This window comes from Lepidochelys kempii, chromosome 2 (assembly GCF_965140265.1).
Source record: "Lepidochelys kempii isolate rLepKem1 chromosome 2, rLepKem1.hap2, whole genome shotgun sequence".
NCBI classification, from domain to species: domain Eukaryota; kingdom Metazoa; phylum Chordata; order Testudines; family Cheloniidae; genus Lepidochelys; species Lepidochelys kempii.
This window is the reverse complement of record NC_133257.1, coordinates 70,150,903-70,166,684: the sequence shown is the minus strand read 5'-3', so window position 1 is coordinate 70,166,684 and position 15,782 is coordinate 70,150,903. Positions and strand designations below refer to the sequence as shown.

General features: G+C 40.5%; 1 protein-coding gene across 3 annotated transcripts in view; it reads right to left on the bottom strand.

Moving 5' to 3' along the window:
* Positions 1-15,782, bottom strand: part of ATP6V1H (ATPase H+ transporting V1 subunit H) — an 87,473-nt gene that overhangs the window by 53,703 nt on the left and 17,988 nt on the right. For 2 of the 3 annotated variants that reach the window (XM_073331151.1, XM_073331153.1), the window contains exons 3-7: positions 13,550-13,652; positions 12,245-12,334; positions 8,407-8,520; positions 7,035-7,139; positions 546-599 (exon numbers count right to left, since the gene is read on the bottom strand). In XM_073331151.1, coding sequence (XP_073187252.1) covers positions 546-599; positions 7,035-7,139; positions 8,407-8,520; positions 12,245-12,334; positions 13,550-13,652 — 466 coding nt within the window. The remainder of the gene's footprint in view (positions 1-545; positions 600-7,034; positions 7,140-8,406; positions 8,521-12,244; positions 12,335-13,549; positions 13,653-15,782) is intronic. The other variant, XM_073331152.1, reaches the window with a different exon arrangement.

The following is a 15,782-nucleotide window of genomic DNA, read 5'->3' as shown; positions in this document are numbered from 1 at the left end:
TACCTAGATTTAAACAGGTATATGCACATTTCTAAAAGCCATCCCCACTAGAGCTATCAATAATGGGGAAGTTGGTTGTAATTCTGCTCTCAGAAGTCAGTAGTATTCCAACAGAGTTCGTGCTCTTAGCTTCCTAGCACAAGACTGGTGGAATTTCCACAGCTCTGAGATTTGACTCCCAGGAGTCATTAGAACCTGGCAGATTCCAAGTCAGGCCACTCATCACAGAGTCTGAATATCCCACTCTGCATGTTCCCATTCATTCCTTTGGGTGCACATGAGGCAGAGGTCCTGAGGTAAACCCACACAAGAAGAAAACAGTATAAAAATAAGCCCCAAGGGGGGAGAAAAATAAATGTAAGGTATAAACATAGGAACACCTTTAAAATCAATTCCCCCTCTCCACCCTATGTAGCTTTTAGGATAGGTTATATAGTCTGGGTCTGTTTAATCCTGACTATCAATTTTAAAAGTTTGGTGAATAATAGAGACTGTTTAATGTTTTAGGAGGCCACTACATTAACAAGTTACAAAGAGATACTCACATCACTGGTTGAGACTGTTCCTGTTTCAATAGCACCCATGGTACCACGAAGTTTCTAGCACAAAAACAAAAATGGTCAGCTTTTCTTGTTAAGGCAACTCTATTGCTATTAAAATAAATGTATGATCAGGATGGTCTCTTAGCCCTACAGTACAACTTGCATGATTTTGTCCAGGCCAGCTGAGTGCCCCAATAGTCACTGTCCTCCACTACTTTCATTTAGAGACTATTCTACAGCTAACCAGATCTGTTGGAAAGTCCTTTCACCTACGATAAAACTGTACCTAGCTAAGTCAATTTCTAATGAGGAAGAAAATCACACTAATTCTACCCTCACAAATCAAGACTACAATAACTGGCAAATAGAGAAGCATCCTCTCACAAGCCAATGTTTTGCAGTATCCCGGTTTACACGAAGGTGGTAAGAACAACAACAGAACAATAATATCCAAGTCGTCCAGGACACTGTTATGAGGTACACTGAAGCGCATTTTCTCCTTTGAGTGCTTGTACATAACACCTATTAGGGTTAGTCTCAGAATGGTGTAAGCAGAAAGACTATAACCCTGCCTTGGATAATATCAATAAATGACAGTGAAATTGCTCGAAACTTCAGGAAGCAAAAGCAAAACTAAGTATAACCCATACACCTTCTGGGTGTGGAGTTCTGTCCCATCTAGTGGCACTGAGATGCCTTAGCCCTGGTCTACACTACAGGGTTAGATCAAATGTAGCCACATTAGGTTGATTTTATAATGAATGTGTCTACACAAGCAACCCCATTCCATCGACCTAAAGGGCTCCTAAAATCAACTTCTGTACACCTCCCGGCGAGGGGAGTTGCACTAAAATGGACCCTCTTGGGTCAAATCTGGGGTAGTGCAGATGCAAATCGACGTTATTGGCCTCTGGGAGCTATCCCAGAGTGCTCCAATGTGACCGCTCTGGATAGCGCTTTCAACTCCAATAAACTAGCCAGGTACACAGGAAAAGCCCTGGGAACTTTTGAATTTCATTTCCTGTTTGGTCAGTGCAGCAAGCTCAGCAGCACAGGTGACCATGCAGTTCCCCCAGAATCGCAAACGAGCTCCAGCATGGACCGAAAGGGAAACACTGGATCTGATTGCTGTATGGGGAGAAGCATCTGTGCAGGCTGAACTCCCATCAAAAAGAAGAAATGAAAATATATATACCAAAAATCACACAGGACATGATGGACAGAGGCTACAACAGGGACACACAGCAGTGCCACGTGAAAGTCAAGGAGCTCAGGCAAGCCTACCAAAAGGTAAAGGAGGCAAACGGTCACTCTGGGTCAGAGCCCTATACATGCCGCTTCTATGATCAGCTGCATGGCATTCTAGGGGGGGACCCTACCACTACCCCACCACTGTCCATGGACACCTGCAAGGGGGGAGTCCCACCCAACATGGAAGAGGATTTTGTGGAAGAGGAAGAGGAGAATGTGCAACAGACAAGTGGTGAATCCATTCTCCCCGACAGCCAGGACCTTTTCATCACCCTGTAGCCAATACCCTCCCAAGGCAGGATCCCCAACCCTGAAGCCAGAGAAGAGACCTCTGGTGAGTGCACATTTGTAACTACAGTACAGGAATTAAAAGCAATAGTGTTTAATGTTTGATTTGCCCTGAAGACTTGGGATGCATTCGCGGCCAGTACAGCTACTGGAAAAGTCTGCTAACGTGTCTGCGGATGGAGCAGGAATCCTCCAGGGACATTGCCACGAAGCTCTCCTGCAGGTACTCTGAAAGCCTTTGCAGAAGGTTTCTGGGGAGGGCTGCCTTATTTTGTCCTCCACAGTAGGACACTTTACCACACCAAGCCAGTAGCAAGTAGTCTGGAATCACTGCAGCACAAAGCATGGCAGCGAATGGTCCTGGGTTTTGGTCACATGCAAGCAACATTCAGTCTATATCTTTCTGTATTAGCCTCAGGAGAGTGGTATCATTCATGGTCACCTGGTTGAAATAGGGGAATTTTTGTAAGGGAACAGTAAAAGGATCCCATTCATGCTGGGCTGTTTGCGCTTGGCTAAAAGGGATCATCCCTGAGAATAGCCAAGCGGCGGGGGAAGGGATCATCCCAAATAGCCACAAGTAGGGGTAGGGGGGAGGTATGTGCTACATATCCACCCGAAAATCGCAGCCCCTCCTTTTAAATGGCAAACCCAACCAACATTGCTTGCTATGGGAAAGGAGGGTGCTGCAATTTGAAAACATTCCCACATGTTATGAAGGCGTAAGAAGCTAACCCTGCGTACCCTTTGGCTTACCGTGGCTGCCTGGAAACCAAATTCTGTTGCCCAACCGTGTGTGATGTGTCACCATACCAGCAGGCGCTCAATATAAAAGGCAAAATACAACCTTGTACCTAAAACACATGTGCTGTCTGCTGTGAATTGCTTGATTCATTGTGAAAAAGAGTCTCCCTTTTGTTCTCAGAAATGTATCATCTTAAATTTTACTCTCCCTTTTTATCCCCCTGTAGGAGCAAATGTCTCTATGCTTCCCCTATCATCTCCATCCCTGAGGTTATCGCAGATTAGAAGGCGGAAAAAACCGCACTCGCGCTGACATGTTTCTGAGCTCATGCAGTCCTCCCGCACTGACAGGGCACAGCTGAATGCATGGAGGCATTCAGTGGCAGAGGCCAGGAAAGCATTTAGTGAGCACGATGAGAAGAGGCAGGATGCAATACTGAGGCTAATGGGGGAGCCAACAGACATGCTCAGGCATCTGGTGGAGCTGCAGGAAAGCCAACAATAGCACAGACCGCCTCTGCATCCACTGTACAACTGCCTGCCCTCCTCCCCAAGTTCTATATCCTCCTCACCCAGCCACTCCACTCCAGAGGATGACCCAAGATTCAAAACAGTTTTGTTTTGAAGTGTGGCTACAACAAAATGTGACCTTGTCCTTCCCTCCTTCCCCATCCCACCCGAGCTACCTTGTCAGTTATCTCACCTTTTTTTTTTTTTTAGAATTAAAAAAGAAAGAATGCATGGTTTCAAAACAATAGTGACTTTATTTCCTTTGCCAGCTGTGATCGAAGTAGGGAGGGTGGTTGGCTTACAGGGAATTAAAATCAACAAAGGGGGCGGGTTTGCAGCAAGGAGAAACACACACAACTGTCACACCGTAGCCTGGCCAGTCATGAAACTGGTTTTCAAAGCCTCTCTGATGCGCAGCACACCTACCTGTGCTCTTTTAATCGCCCTGGTGTCTGGCTACTCAAAACTGGCAGCCAGACGATTTGCCTCAACCTCCCACCCTGCCATAAACGTCTCCCGCTTACTCTCACACGTATTATGGAGCACACAGCAAGCAGTAATAACAATGAAAATATTGGTTGTACTGAGGTCTAACCTAGTCAACAAACAGCACTAGCGAGCTTTTAAATGTCCAAAAGGTACATTCTACCACCATTCTACACTTGCTCAGCCTACAGTTGAACTGCTCCTTACTACTGTCCAAGCTGCCTGCATATGGCTTCATGAGCCATGGGAGCAAGGAGTAGGCTGGGTCCCCAAGGATAACTATCGGCATTTCAACATCCCCAACAGTAATTTTCTGCTCTGGGAAGTAAGTCCCGTCTTGCAGCTGCTCAAACAGCCCGGAGTTCCTAAAGATCCGAGTGTCATGCACCGTTCCCAGCCATCCCACGTTGATGTTGGTGAAACATCCCTTGTGATCCACCAGTGCTTGCAGCACCATTGAGAAGAACTTCTTGCGGTTTATGTACTGTTGGCAAGGTGGTCCAGTGCCAAGATAGGGATATGCGTTCCGCCTATCACCCCACCACAGTTAGGGAAACCCATTGCAGCAAAGCCATCCACTATGGTCTGCACATTGCCCAGTCGCTACCCTTGATAGAAGAACATCAGTGATCGCATTGGCTACTTGAATCACAGCAGTCCCCACTGTAGATTTGCCCACTCCAAATTGATTCCCGACTGACCGGTAGCAGTCGGGCATTGCAAGTTTCCACAGGGCTATCGCCACTCACTTCTCAACTGTCAGGGCAGCTCTCATCTAGGTATTCCTGTGCTTCAGGGTGGGGGAAAGCAACTCACAGAGTTACAGAAAAGTGGCCTTATGCATGCGAAAGTTTCACAGCCACTGGGATTCATTCCATCCCGGTAACACTATGCAGTCCCACCAATCTGTGCCTGTTTGCCTGGCCCAGAATCAGCATTCCACTGTATCAACCAGCCCCACTGCTGCCATGATGTCCCAATTGCCACAGCCCGTGCTTTCAGGAGCGTCTGTGTCCATGTCCTCCTCACAATTGTCTTCATGCTGCCGACTCTTAGCCAGGTTCTGCACATATTGCAGTATAATGTGTGAGGTGTTTACAATGCTTGCAACAGCAGCAGTGAGTTGAGCGGGCTCCATGCTTGCCATGCTATAGCGTCTGCACGGGTAACCCAGGGAAAAAGGTGCAAAATGATTGTCTACAGTTGCTTTCACAGAGGGAGGGAGGGGAGGCTGACAACATGTACCCAAAACCACCCACGACAATATTTTTGCCCCATCAGGTGTTGGGAGCTTAACCCAGAATTCCAATAGCCAGCAGAGACTGCAGGAACTGTGGGATAGCTTCCTACAGTGCACTACTCTCTGATTCGATGCTAGCCATGGTATTGAGGACACACTCCGCCGACTTAATGTGCTTAGTGGGAACATACACAAATCGACTGTATAAAATAGATTTCTAAAAATCAACTTCTATAAAAATTGACCTAATTTCGTAGTGTAGACATATCCAGAGAGAGAGAGAGAGAGAGATTAATGTGTTTGCTCTACAGCCTTAGCTAACAGCTGGTTGGCTTTTGGCTTACCCATTAAGCTCCAGGGGTCCCAGATTTGATCCCGCCCGCCAGTGACTGGGTCTGTTGGCGTTACATAAGTAGTCCAAAAGAATCCAATGTGAAGCTATATATTGGCCAAAGGCACTGATGTATTATTTTGACATAATTCAAAGTATCTTCCCTGCCCAGAAGAGCGAGTCAGGATTACTTCCAGACATCACAAAATACATTTCAAAATTTAAAAAGAAGGTGTATTTATAACAATGCTCTTTATATTTCAAACTCAACTGCAAATGATCTAAAAACACTTGAATCAATTTGAAGATATTAAGGCACAGCTCTGAGTTTTTAAAAATAAAGTCACGCTTTTAAGATTCTTGCTTTTATAGAAACCATATGGTATTCTTCCTCTAAAGGTCCTTAGTTTCCAAAAATGTATCTGAGTAAAGTTTGGTCAGAAAGCCTACTGAACTGAGTCTCACAATTTATTAGAATTCAGTTTCACTCCTACACACACTTATTAGAAAATGACAAACTGTTTTTGTAAACAACCTTACACAAAAAGTAACGCCACCATATGAAACAGCAAAGAAACATGGTTTTGCTTCTGAAGAACAAGTCATTCTTACTATACTAGAGCTATTGTCACATGCCAATACTGCTCAAACATTTATGCATTTTTTAGGCAGCTTCACAGTTTCAGATGTTTCAGTCTAAGTGGGGATCAATTTTTTTTTTTTAATGGACTCTTCAATCTAGCAGAGAAAGGTATAGCACACTCCAATGGCTGGAACTTGAAGTCAGACAAAGTCCGACTGGAAATAAGGCATAAATTTTCAATTGAGATAGAAATTAACCATTGGAACAATTTATCAAGGATTGTGGTGGATTTTCCATCACTGGCAATTTCTAAATCAAGATAGGCTATTTTTCTAAAAGATCTGCTCTAAGAATTATTTTTGGGAAGTTCCATGACCTGTGTTGTACAGGAGATTACACTAACTGTTCACGATGATCTCTTCTGGCCTTGGAATCAATTAATGTACCTTAGAGTGCAGTTACAGTCCAAAAAACAACAAGAAAAGGAGTTCTATATTCATTTGCTGTAGATGGTTTCCAAAACTGTTCAGCATACAAGTCAAGACATGATTTTTTTCCCCCAAGTGCAAGCCCTCCAAAAAAAAAAAAAAAACTGAAAGGATTATTTTCTCTCACATTCAGTCACCAGGAGTCAGCAACTTTGTTATTAAACATAAAAAGCAAAATGGAATGCAGTTTGCTCTCTCATAGCTGTGCAGACTCTGTGGGGATGGCACTTTTCAATCAATCACGAAAACAGAAAAGCATATAATCATTCAGCGTGTTTCCCCTCCCCCGGCAAAAACCCTCCTTTTCTTACTCTAGCTGGAACTTAGTATATAGTATTTGAAAGTATATGTGAAGTTATAATATCTCTTACTTAGAAAGCAAGTCTAAGGATTTGAGAGTTAATTGTAACTGGTAATTACTGAAGTCTAAAGTTTTTTTCTTTAAACAAATAATGCATATTTTGTTAATACAGTTACACATTTACACTTTATACACCTTTGTAGGGAGGTTTAAAAATGTAAGCCTTTTAAGAGTGCATTTTAATTTTTTGTTTAAGTTTAGTTTTTTTACCTGTGAACTAAGTTGAGTTTTAATCCAGTTGAAGTAATAATTCAGATCACTGCCTTCCATCAGCTCTTTTCCCCAGGCGGCCAATTTGGCAATAATTCTTGCTGCCTAAAAAAGAATTTGGTAAATAGAACTTCAGTTGCAAGTGATCAAAGATTGAACGGAGGAAAAAAAAAAACAAAACACTGCTGTATATGCTTTGGAAACCAATTTCGGGGAAAATATTGCTACTTACACAAATACTGCTGCTTTATTCATTTTTTCGAAGCAAAGCCTTATAGTTTATTTATACCTAATATTTGTCCTTCAGCTTTTTCTGTTGGCTCTGCCCCACATTAGTATGCAGAAGCAGTGTACACAGATCAGAGGTTATAAAAAATAAAATAAAAATCTAAGACAGCATCGTTGCAGTCTAGGGCTTGGTCCTGCAACTGGCTCCTTTCAGAGGTAGGTGTCTGCCAACACAAAGCCAGATGCAGGATCTAGTCCTAATTGGGTATGCAACATTAATTAACATCAATTTGCTTAATTTTAAATATTTAAGGCTCACAAATATCAATGCACCAAGAAATTTTAAATAAGTACATGTGCCCATACTGAAGCAGAAAATATAGTTTCCAGAAGAAAGATTATTATTCTTTTTTTGCCTTTAAAAAGGACAGGAAAACCACTGGGGAAATGAGATGGAATCTTCTGAGGAGGAAATTGTACAACACAGAAAACAGGTTTTCATAAGTAGTTCTTCACAATGCCTATGACATGTGAGAAACATACAAACTGGATCTGTTTTCTATGCCTACAGTCTTCCCAAGACAACTTATATGCATTCAAGGAATTATTTGAGGAAAAACTGTCAAATTATGCAGCAGGACTTCTACATTCTGCAGCACTCCAAAGTAGCAGACGAGAATCTATAACCACCTCAACTTTTACAAATAATATATGAAAGTGAATAATAAAATTACGGCCCTTAAGGTTTGAAAATATGTGCTACAAAATTTTATACTAACACACATAACTACAGAGGGATCACTGGTTGGTGGATATTTTCTAGTAACTAAACAGTTTTCTTTAAAGAAATCTGTTTTTACCACAGATATTTCCTGATCAATGAGACAGACATAATAATTCAGAACAAAGAACCATAGTTCCACATAACACTATTTTGATTCCCAGGAAAAGCAGCATGTATTTTGTAACAAATGGTTGTGCAAAAATTTGTTGTGTGATAAAACTGGTTTACCTGACTTGTAAAAGAAAAGCCTTTTACCACACAAGGACTGATTTAAGTTTTATGAATCTGCAAACTCCAAAAAGAAAATACGTTTCTATTTTCACCACAGCTTCTTGGGAGATAGATACATTTAAAGCTTACCATGTGCACAGTGAAGAGATCTTGGCGGTTCAACATAGGCAGAAAGTAGGACCATGCAGTGTTCTTACCACGTTTTGCATAGTCAAAGAAAATACTAACACGCTGATGCTTTTCCTGCAAAGGGAGGGGCAGGTAAGGAGAAGCTCATCAGTATTTCAGTCACAATTTTATGTTATTTTTTCCATTACATTGTCTTATATTCTCATTAGGTACATTATGAGAGATAAAATGAGAGGGACTGACACAGGAAATGTAACTGTTACCACATACCACTGTTGGATATCTGAAGTGTTGAAACCCAGACTTTAACTGCTATTCCATGCTGGTTCCCCATCAACCCTTAAGAGACCGATTCCTCTCTCACACTCCCAGTTATACTTCAGTTTATGCACTGTCTGCTTAAAGGAAAACCATGCTTCCTTCTGGCTCAGACATTCAGAATGAAAGATTACATAGCTACTGTGAAGGGCCACATTTTCAGAGGGTTGCAACTCTACCTCCATTTCAGCTTAATGAACTCTGGGCATTAACTTTTTTCCACATTATTTCTTGCACCCACAAATGACAGGATTATACATACACAATTTGTGTGTGCACATTTGCACATTGTTTTGCACTTTCAAGTGTCTGTGCATGCACAGGAATGTTCTACACGGCCTTTAAAGTCTATCCTGAAGACTACAGTCGGCGCTTATCCCCAAATGCAAGCTCCCATAAGAGGAATTGGAGTTGTACAACACCACAAGCCACAGTTTTGGGGTTTTTTTCTGTTTGAAACTAGCATTAAAAACAAAAAACTGCAGTATAGAGCATATTAAGCATATATTAACCCAGAGATAAAACTGAATGCCACTTTTCTCTCTAAATTATTCTTTATTCTAGTTTGTAAATTACACAGATGAATACCAGCATGATTAATTTGGAACTAAAGTTTATGAGAACTGTACACCGTAGGCCCCAAATAATCTCAACATTTTCATTTAACTTTCTTAAATCAAATAATTCAGATTGGGATACATTGTGTATAGTATAAATACAATATAGTATATAATGTCACGGAATTTCTACTTTCACTTCCTACCAATGTGTAGCTTGGGAACATGAAATACACAAGGTACACAAAAACACTGGATTTTACTGCTTCTCAAGATCGCTTTCTATGAAAGAAGCTTCCCAATTAAAGCAATCATGAGAAGTTGTGCATTTTGTTTTCCTCCACTCAAATGAGAGTTAGTATCCAAAGAAATATCCTTGACAGCTACAAAAAGATTTCAACACCATTGTATGAATGCTGTGCTGCCATCTTTAACAGCTAACATGAGCCTGCAATGCTCACTAATGTTTGCCTTATTCCCCTTCTCCCTCCCCCAACACCCACTCCAGAGAGTTGTTAACCAAATATTTTTGAATTTCTTTTCAAGTCTTCAGACTGATACAGGCAGCACAGCTGAATCAGGTGATCAGCATTTCTTCCCTTTGCATCAGTATCATGTTCTACTTCAAGAGCTAGATTTCAAAGACTGTTTAACACCAGTTATTGACAGCAGAGGTGTAAAACAGTGATAGCAAATTGCTCCCAACTCTCTAAAATAGAGCACCAATAAGGATGCAATAATGTTCCTTCAGGATGAGGGTAGCAGAAGAACAGAGAAAAAAAGAATCTGAAGAACATCTTATGGTCAAGCAACTAAAGGAATAAAATTGGAGTATCACTGATGGGCTGAAGAGACAAGATGAGGTATATGAAGGCTAAAATATCAGAAGAGCAGTGGAAAACCTCTCTACTTTTAAAATCACAAGCGCACCAGGAAAGAAAAAGCCTGCTCTGATGTTCTGGTAGCTTTGCACTCTCCACAAATCTCTGGTCCTCCCAAGTATTCCTGCACTCTAGACCAGTAGAAGTTAACAGACAGAACTATTTGGGCTTTAAAAAAAAAAAAAAGAACAGCTATGACTCTCTCTCCAAACAGTGGCAGAGTTACATGACATAGCAGTCCTTTGAAGAGCTGTATTTCCTTCCTATAATTTCAACAACTAGGCTAAGAGAAGACCAGAATTAGAATCACAGAAATGTACGGCTAGAAGGGACTTTGAGGGGGCCAGCAAGTCCAGCCCCTGTTCTAAGGCAGGATCAAGTAAACCTAGGCCATCCCTGATATTTGTTGGTCCAACCTGCTCTTAAAACCCTACAAAAATGGGGATTCCACTCAAAAGACTATTCCGGAGCTTAATTACCTTTCTAGTGACAAAGTTTTTCTCAATATCTAACCTACAATCTCCCTTGTTGCAGCTTAAGCCCATTACATCCTGTCCTACTTTCAGTGGACATGGAAAACAACTGATCACCATCATCTTTATAATAGCCCTTAGCATATCTGAAGACTTTTCAGTCTTTTCTCAACACTAAACATGCCTATTTCTTTCAATCTTTCCTCATAGTTCAGGTTTTCTAAACCTTTTATCATTTTTGTTGTTGCTCTCTTCTGGACTCTCTCCAATTTGTCCACTTCTTTCCTGAAGAGTGATGTCCAGAATTGGACAGTATCTCAGATGAGGCCTCACTGGCGCTGGCTAGAGCAGTACAATTACTTTCTGTGTCTTAAATATGACACTCTGGTTAATATACTCCAGAATTATATTTTTCACAATTAACCTTTTTCACAACTGCATCATAATGCTTACTCATTCGATTTGTGATCCACTCTATCCCCCAGATCCTTTTCAGAAGTATTAATCCCTAACCAGTTAATCCCCATTTTGTAATTTCACATTTGATTTTTCCTTTCTAAGTGCAGTACTTTGCAGTTATATTTACTGAATTTCATCTTGTTAAATTCAGATCAATACTCCAATTTGTCAAAGTCCTTCTGACTTCTAATCCTGTCCTCCAAAAATATTTGCAACCCCCCCAGCATTATGTCACCTGCAAATTTTATAAGCGCACACTCTACTTTTTTATCCAAGTCTAGATCATCATATTGGTTCCCCTTGGCTTAAAAATAAATTACCTATACTGAGTCAAGAACTTGTCAGAAGCCAGACAGAGAAACAAGACCACTCAACTGTCAAGGAAAAAGGGAATATAATTTGTTACAAGTTTCTTAACAGACCTTAATCCTACCACTTCAGGAAAGAGTAGAAATTTTAGTAAGCCTCAGCAGTGCACTTAAGCCGGAGATGGAAGCCTCAGTTTGATATCCATCAAAACGAAGAATATCATGTTGTGATTAAAAATAAAGACAGGAGTTTACAAGCTTCAAAAAAATATTAGAAAGGAAAAAAACCAGGATTAAACACATTTGAAATTCCATTGCCCTTTTCTTAAAGTGTCACATTTGGGTATTTAATTTGATTTAACACACAAACCTGATGCCAAGGTATTTTAACACACTATTTCTTAACATCAACATGACGGCTCAATACTAGAGCCAATTAGAAAACTGGTTTCCCTCCCACCCCAGAAAATGTTGACCAAAAAAAAAAATTCATTTTCAAAGTTTTCAATGGAAAATTTTTATTTTTATCAACAACTATTCAACAGTTGCCTCATTCCTGGAGCAGCATCCATTCTGTGTACTAAGTGTAGCTGGGGTCCAATGTGATCATGTACTTAAAGACTCAAAGTATCATAATGCATCAACACGAAGGGGCCAAGCTAAGATTGCCTGTGAAATATTTATTCTGGCATTTCCCAACTTTTGAGTGCTTGACTGTGCAACCTAAATATACACTCTTTGAATACAGTATTACATACATACACAAAGAGATCATAATTAGCTCAAGAGACATCCAAGCAACAAAGACGACGACTTAAATATGAAATAGGTTATTGACCTACTTGCAGCATATCATCAATCATAGTTAGGATGTACTGAACCGTCTGCTCCTTCGAGATATGAGTCATCAAGTTTATGAATGTTTTAGCACACTAGAAAATAAAATGCATAAAATTAATATTAGCAATTGTTTTATAATATGCAGTAGAATCTCAATAATTCACATTTTGGCTTTATGTAAATTTTAAGCATCCTAATGTCTTATTCATCTACAATATAATATGAACGCACTTGACATCATAATGAAATATTTTTGCCATGCACTTCACATAGAAGTGCATTTCACTGTTCATTACCTTTTACAAATTGTTCTATGGCATTCAATGGAATCAGTGAAGTAACTAGCGGGAGTTAGCAAGGTTCCTCAACATGATTTGTCAAAAGATTAATGAGTCAGAATTAGAATCTCTCCTTCAATGTTTCTTTTAAGAAAAAGAAAATTTGTAAGACATGGGCAAATTCAGTGACAGATGCTGAAGGGATTGCAAGTTTCTCCCTCTCAGTGGTGCAGAACCAGCACTTGGAAAGCTCACCTGGCCTACCCATATGTTTCTGGCTGGAAGATAGATACAAGTTGGACCTTAAGAGTTATTCAAACTGCTTTCCTCCCCCCAGCACAATTTAATCATGATATGTTTTTAGCAGCAGATTTCACGAACTGCTAGAGCTAGAGATTCATGCTTTATTTTACTTGGAGAAAATGAGAGCAAGCATCTGGAGAATATGGGGAAAGGGGTTGAGGTGAACCTAGAAAGAGCCACAAAAAACTTATCACTACTCTTTACATTCTATGTAACATTTAGGCTACTTTATTTCAGACTATGCTATGTCATCAATTTAATGTACCACCTTGGACAGTTACACTGTCACTATACAAACAATGCATATTATATGTAGCTATTTAAATACTGTATGCATTAGTTACATCTCAAATTCCATTTATTTGAGTTTAAGAAGTTGTACCAAAATGCACCCAGCCATATCAGAAAAAAATACCTAAAAAGTATTATCCAAGAGCAAAACATATATGTATGAAGCTTCCCAGCTTCTTTTGATCTCATCCCAGCTGAACACATTTAAAAATTAAGAGGTCTGTTAAAAATAAGGGCCAAGTTCCACCTCACAAAAATTCATTTGTAATGGAACTGTCTGAAGCCCTGCTAAAACTTGCTAAATAGTGTAACAGCAAAACACATACTTCCAACATTTAAGTAGAATTAGAATTAGTAAGTAGAATTAGTATGGCAAGAGCAACCCCCCCCCCCCCGCCTTCCCAAAAAAATTTTTTTTAAAGGAAGCTGGGTTACCTGACTGCCTTCAGCTTGCAGCAATTCTTGTTTTTCTTCTGGGTTCCTCTTCTGCTCAAATCTTTGAATAAATTCACAGTCTTCACCTGAAATCATCTGTCCTCTGAAAAACAAAATATAAAGCCATAGGAACTTTTTGTATCTTACTTATTTCAGGCCTTATTTCTTTCAAGATGCTATTTGACATGAGAGGCACTCTTCCTTTATTAAAGCTATAATAAATTTAGCCCTATCATGAATGCATGAGGCACTCCTATTCTGCTGAGAGCCTCATGTGCAAAGAAATGAAAACTCCCAGAATAGGGAATAATTTAAAGATGCAATTCTGTGTCTCTTGACTACTCAACAGCATCACCTCAGTCATCCTTAGATTGCCTCCAGCCCTTGGAAGCACATAAGGAATCACTTGAGAGATGCAGTGCTGCCTATATATACATACTTCAAGTACATGCTGAAAACAAGATCTGCAACACAACTATAATCCAGCTGAAAAAACATGAGCAAATACAAAACTTGTTAGTCTTATGAAATAAATTTTAATGCGAAAAATGAAATATGGGGAATAGGAAATTTTTTGGAAGTAAAGTTCTGGTTTCTAGGTTAGATTTTTACTTTTTCAAAATAGTTAACACACACTTGTGGTTTTAATCAGTTGATTCGCAGTATTTAGAAGATGCTAAATATACCAAATCTGACTCAACTTCTAACTAGGTTTGTGGGGTTGAGAAGGAATTTCCCCCCCAGCAGATCAGATTGGCAGTTTTTCACCTTCCTCTACAGCCTGTGGATGCAGGTCGCTTGCCAGGATTAGCTCACTTGATTTTACTAATCATTTCCCTGCCATTTCCGGGGTCTTGGGCACCTTGTTTCCTCATAATCTCTGCTGATGGCACATAGTAGTTAGCGTCCTGTGAGCTGTAATACTTTGTCCCGTATCAGTTGATTAACATGTGGGTGCTGGGCCGCCACAGAAGGTGAGAAAAGATGATGATGTGGGTCCCTTCTAGCCTTAAATTATGACCAAATGACAGGTAAAGAATGGAATGGGGGGGGAAGGACTTGAGCTAGTGTGTTCCACAGCTACTTCCTCTATCCATCCAAATCTGTAGCTGAAAGTCTGTTGTAGCTAAACATTAGCAACTGTAAAAAACATAAGATAATTAAAGAACCACCATTCGTGATATTTCCATTTAGCAAACTGAGCTACAGGACTGGCAGAATCTTCTACTTATTACAATGCAAAAGTTATTTCCACACCTGATAATGAGCAGGAAAAGGCAGCGCAAACAACACATTTTGTCTAGGTATAGTAAGGAAAATGATGTAATCAAAGGAAGATGAAAATCCACAGCATTAATACGTGCCAAATATCACAGGTTAACACACAAAGGGACCAAGTTACAGAGGCTGAAGCTCTTCAGAGAAATGGAGAATTGTGCATAAAGCCATCCAATGCCAAAAGTACACAGGCTGGAAGGATGACATATTACTACTCCATGTTTCAGTTTTTCCAGCATTTTTAACTCTTCATACATTTCCACAGTGTCAAAGGTCTTTTCCACCTACCAAAGCCATACAGAATAAGTTCTTCTAACCAGCCTTTTCCACAATCTGAGTCACTGCCTGCACGTGGTCCATGATTAAAAATTGAGTAAAAACTCTGCCAGTTCTCAGGGCAGATAAGAGTTCAGTAATCCCTGTAGCTTTTTCACCAGGATTTGTGAAGTACAGAAAATGGAAGGAGATCTGTAATAAAACATGTTTATGCTTTTCCCTCTTCTGAATTAAATACCACTATTACTTGGCCCATCCCAAAGTATCTGTCACAGGGTGACTGGCGTCTTTAAGGGGAGATGGGGCCACACCTGTGCCATAATTGGATAGTTGCTTCCTGGTGTGAGAGGGTGGAACTAAGGAAGGCCATGTGACAGCCTAATGGACACCTGGGCCTTATAAAATGATAGAGTGATCTCACTCTGCAGTAGAACCACAGGGAATGGAGCAGGCTTCAGTGGAAGGCCCTGGCACAAGGGTCTGTAGGACATTGGGTATTTCAGACTGATCAGCCCAGGGGCCCAGTGCTTTATACCAGAGCCAGGAAGGAGTCAAGAAGCAAAGCGCAGAAGGGGCTGAGAACAATGCAGGAGGGGAGCTAGCCTGGGGATGAGTACTCTATCCCAGAGACAGAAAGACTCTCACAGATAGCGAGAAAGGGGCTGGGATCAGGGACAGA